The sequence below is a fragment of the Branchiostoma belcheri genome, unplaced genomic scaffold (assembly GCF_001625305.1).
Source record: "Branchiostoma belcheri isolate BF01 breed outbred unplaced genomic scaffold, Haploidv18h27 scaffold36, whole genome shotgun sequence".
Taxonomy (NCBI): domain Eukaryota; kingdom Metazoa; phylum Chordata; class Leptocardii; order Amphioxiformes; family Branchiostomatidae; genus Branchiostoma; species Branchiostoma belcheri.
The window spans coordinates 1710915-1716277 of NW_017803976.1; the positions used below are offsets into that span (position 1 = coordinate 1710915).

General features: G+C 38.9%; 1 protein-coding gene across 4 annotated transcripts in view; it reads left to right on the top strand.

Moving 5' to 3' along the window:
• The first annotated feature begins 4497 nt into the window (after nt 1–4497).
• The window catches only part of LOC109476089 (F-BAR domain only protein 2-like), a 59991-nt gene continuing 59125 nt past the window's right edge, over nt 4498–5363 (top strand). For all 4 annotated transcript variants that reach the window (XM_019776951.1, XM_019776954.1, XM_019776953.1 and 1 more), the window contains exon 1: nt 4498–4621. In XM_019776951.1, the coding sequence (XP_019632510.1) occupies nt 4595–4621 (27 nt within the window). In that variant the 5' untranslated portion in view covers nt 4498–4594. The remainder of the gene's footprint in view (nt 4622–5363) is intronic.

The following is a 5363-nucleotide window of genomic DNA, read 5'->3' on the forward strand; positions in this document are numbered from 1 at the left end:
ATTTTTTATCGTGTAAAACAACCTCCGCAACAGACGCGCGGCGTCGCGCGTCATTTTTCTGTGGCACGTCCAGGAAGTGCCACAACAAAACCGCCGCGCGTCTGTGGCGGAGGTTGTTTACACGATCAAAAAATCTGTCGCACAAAACGCGCAGTGCGGCGCCGCGCGCACGCTCGCGTCGTTTTACGCCCAACACATATAAACGACGCACGTGTAAATCGGGCCTATAATTATCTCGGTTATATAATGATGTTCTTTTGATGTTCCTTTCGCCCGAGTGAGTTACATTATGTAAATGTGTGTAACTTGGGTGGTATCATGGAACGCGGCACGCTGTAGATTTATAAAATTTCCTCATCAATTATGCAAGTTCGAACCTGATTCGCGCATAATTACTGTATTATATGTTAATCTTCCCTTAATGTTTCTCCATACCAAAAGTATACAGCACATTATATTTTTTAACGGCTTATCCCAAATGAAAATGTCAATCTGAAGCTATCCACGTTGGCACAGACGTGATTCAACTGCAACACTGGGGGTAGGAAAACTGTCAACCCCCAACAATAGCAACATCTGCGGCAAGTACCTATAACGTTATATAGCATAAACATTATATTGCATAAATACATACAAAGAAACTAGTCTGCTTGTAGAGATTTTCGCGCGCGTGGCTTATATGAAGGTCGGCTATAACGGAGACCAATTAAATATCGTGATTTATGAAATGAATAAACAAAAATTTACACTTAACTTAAAATCACACTAGAGTTCCACGATCTCATACCTTCGCCAAATGATGTTAGCCTTTATGAATAAGAAATATACTAATCAAAACGTAGTGACTTATGACGTAGTGCTCAGTATCCATATTTAGATCCTCAGCTTCTTAGTTCATTTACATACTCATTAGATTAGCCAATGACTGGTGAGAGCAGTCAGCGTCAGGATTAGATATTAGCTAGCCCGCTCCCATATGGTCTAGTGGTTAGGATTTGGCGCTCTCTAATCCTGACGCTGACTACTCTCACCAGTCATTGGCTAATCTAAGAAGCTGAGGATCTAAATATGGATACTGAGCACTACGTCATAAGTCACTACGTCACGGGAACCATAAATCACTAGCTGACTGATCAGGGCTGTTACACTATCCCCTCTCCTCTAATCAGTGTGCGTCCTCGTACGCTACCTAACTATAATAACCAGGAGAGTATGTTAACTAAAATCACCCTACAATCAGAACATGAAAAAAGAAGGGGAAAAAAAGTAAAAAAAAATACAGAGTTTGACATGTCCATACTATACATCAAGTGTCTTAGCTTGACCCAACAAGAGTACCAAAAAATGTCGAGAGCCGGCTACCCAACCCTACTCATCCAGATAATAGTGCCGAAAGAAAGCCGAAAAGAGTATGCCAATCTGAATCGACCCGTCTCCGTGTGTTTTACTTGGTTAACTAGCAGATCATATAGACGCGTAACTTGGCGTGAGTAAAGTTAGCCCAAGACCCGAAACTCTACACCGATCCCTAAATTCTACAATTCCTACAAAATCCATGTGAATAAAAAATATATACATGCGCCATGTCATATCACAAGAGAGTCATTTTTGTGTTGTCAGTGGTTTTTAGCCAGCCGTATATTCGTGTGTATGATATCCTATATCAATGGCCATTGAATTGAGAACGGATTGTTTCGCCTATTTTGATTGGTTAACGTTGCTATCAATTGCCACATATTTCAAGAAAGATAAATGCATTTCTGTCCAATGAGGAAATTAAAGACAACACGTATTTGTGGCATTGTGTAAAGCACAAGTTACCTTTTGTTTCATTAGGAATGCTGCTTTTAAAATGGAACGAATAGTTACCTCCGAGAGAGGAGACATCCTTCCGCGGAAGGGTTTTGTGAGAGATTTAGATTTTCATGTTCGCAGCTGTTTCTCGCGTTTGGGTGGACGGATTTTTTTGGGACTTGGTGTATGTTTTGCTATTGGGCTGCGGATGATGCATGTTCTTTTGTTTTTATTGTATATGTGTTTTCGGGCGTGAAAATGGTGCCTTTTGGTGGCCCCAGAACACCCCTTTGAGCGTGAAAATGGTCACGACCGTTGACCTTTGGCGTGTTTAAGATATTCTCGGTCTGGTCCACGTATATCTTTCTCAAAGAGGGGTGTCCGGTCTCGATAAATTCTTTGTTTAAACCCCTAGTCCTGCGGCACGCAACTATTGTTGTTGTGCACATGCATCTTCTCTAACACATAAAATTCAACACCATCAACTATACATAACAAATTACATATAAAACTAGAATTCCGAGACCTCATACCTCCATGAAATATGATCTTGATATGTAAATGTAAATTTCTTCTTTAATTGTTCAAATGACCTCTGCATTAACATGATATATGCATCGTGATGTATGTTAACTTTTGATTAACTTACAGATGTCCCAAGTATGACATTCTCATCATTCACCATTACGAAATCATAGAATTTTCACATTAATTATGCAAATTAGGTCATCATTTGCATAATTAGCATCTGTTGAAGTTCCGCCTGCCATAGGTTACATAGTATAATGTAAAACACTGTAATTATAGAATTTCCTCATTAATTATGCAAATAAAGTCCTCATTTGCATAAGTTGCATTTAATTATGTACATCTCTCTCTCAGCTACCTGCACACCAAAAATAATGAAAATATGTTGTTCCTGTCTGGACTTATTGGCTTTTAAACATTTCGCCAGAAAGTGCCCTGCAGTTCCAGAACAAGCCGCTAGGGGGCCCAAACTCGTATGACTTCTTCCCAAGTACGAGAGCTACCTTCCATCAAAATTTCATGACCCTAGCATGTCCAGATCGCGAGATATCAAAACCGGAAGTTGCGCTGCAGTACCAAGAGAAGCCACTAGGGGGACAAAAATCTCATCATTTCCAGTTTTCGTCACACCCTACCAACACACCAAGTATGAAACCAATCCATCCAGGCGTTCTTGAGTTATCTTGTTGACCAACAGACAGACGGACGGACAGATAAACGCAACTGAAAATATAACCTCCATGACACATTTCATGGAGGTAAATATACAATAAAAAGCCCGGAGGTATAAAATCTAAGATTTTACTTGTTTACAAATGGAAATATTAGAGACTCATAGCTCATTGCAATATTTGCAAACTTCAATCTAGCTTTTCCTTTAAACTGACTTAAAATTAGGTTTGAAAAAAAAAAGATCACTCGAATGCCCAAGAAAAATTCTAAGAAAAAGCAAACAAACATTGGCCCAATGTTGTCAAATCCCCGAGAAGCAAAATAAATTTAACATGGAGCATAAATTGATTAGTCTGGAGGCGAATCTATAGCTACATGTACAGACATACAGTTTCAAGAAATGGTGCCAATCTTAGAAAGATATGAGAAACTACAATTTATGAAGTAAAAATCAAACAAGACACTTACTCGTGGTGCGATTTTACTCTCCAAGCAGAGGTTGTGGGGGAATGATCGTTACCTTTTTATATATGGCCGTTTTTTTTGTCGCTACCGGTAGCTGGCGACCTTCTCTGGCTAATGGATACTGCCTGGCCAATTTGATACTGTCTTTTTGCCACCAAAAGGGATCTGCTTGGAGATTAGCGATTTCTCTCCGGATGTCTCCTTCTCAGAGTCAGATTCTGCTACACAAAAAGGGAACGAGCGGGGAGAAAATATATCTCCAGCTTCACGTATTCAGCAGCAGATTGTTTAATACCTTCTTGTTGACTGGTTGATGACGTTTAATGACTTCAGATTAATAATCCAACACCAGGGACGAACCATTTGATTTTCTCTCGGGGAGTGTTAAACATTGAATAATGTAATGTTTCCACTGAATACAATGATTGAAAAGTCCTCGTTTCAAAGTTGTTTCAGTGAGAAATGGATGAGGTAATATTTAATGGGTAAGCTTTATAGCACAATATACAGGTATCATTTCTTGTTTAACAAGATTTATGATGTCAAAATATGAGCATGTAGGAATCTTTATTTTTTAATTTTTTTTGGCCCGGCTTGTTTTTTTTTTTTTCACCCTATCGCATTAGATTTGTAGTCTGCGGAGGATGCCATCCATAAAATGTACTTGCTGTGGCCTTACACAAGATAATCTGGAAAAGTTCGACCCACAGGTTTCTATTCTATTCTATTCTATTCTATTCTATTCTATTCTATTCTATTCTATTCTATTCTATTCTATTCTATTCTATTCTATTCTATTCTATTCTATTCTATACTATTCTATTCTATTCTATTCTATTTGATACTGGGCAAAACCCTGACTAGGGCATCCCGCCCAGGTTTGGCCCTGTTTGTGTGAGAGTGGTGTGATAAAAAGTCTCAGATCACATTTTACCCATCAAAATTTGACAGAAAACTTCAGAAAATGCCCCCCATGAAAAAAAAAGTTTGGCCTCAAGTCTCGCCGTTTCTTGCGAGAGTTGGAGGGAGGAATGTCACGGCACATGCGCAGTCGAGCCATAACATTCGCTCGCCATTTTGAAGCGAGTGGAGCGGTCTGGAGTCCGTTTGCTACTGACGGAAAACACGGGGAAACATGTCTTTCTTCGCGGATAACTTCTGGGTAAGTCAGATTCCGATACTACCTCGATGTAGCTTCTCTGGAAAGTGGCAGGGACGTCTTTACAAGTGCGCGGCGTCCGATCAAAACGGAAGGAATTTCGGTGCCGCATTTCCGCCCACCCACCCAGATCATCTAGACAGGCCTTGGGCGCCGGTCTCGTCCAAAAGAATTATGAAACTCATATTATCAACTAAAGGTAGCTGGCTTAGATATCATTAAATCATATAAACATCCACTTGACATATATCTCAGTCATAGAGATGACATAGTTGTCCGTCGTTGTGTTGTTCAGGTCCTTCTTTTTGGCATATCTTCAAGTTGAACTTGAAGTTCATTTTAACGCTTCCTGCACACATTATTAGAACATAAGTTACAAGTTCATTCTGATCAAAGGTTTCGTTGCAAAATCTGCAAGGCTGTCGCGACGACCTACGTGTTACAAAATGATAGATACTAGCATTTAAATTCTATGTATGAAATATAAATTATAAATTTAGGTTACAAATTTTAAGTAACAGTTCAAGTTATGGCCTATTGTAATTAATGTTACTTTATTATAGTAAAAGTGAAAAATTGAAGAAAGCAATAAAAAAATGTGATACAGACTTTGATAGTTTAAAAGTACATTGTAGCAAGAATTTCAAATTGATTCAGAGATGACCAGTAGCACTTTTACACTTTGGTTTTACATTTTTTACATCATTTATAGAGCAGATACTACAAACTACAACACTTGCAATAA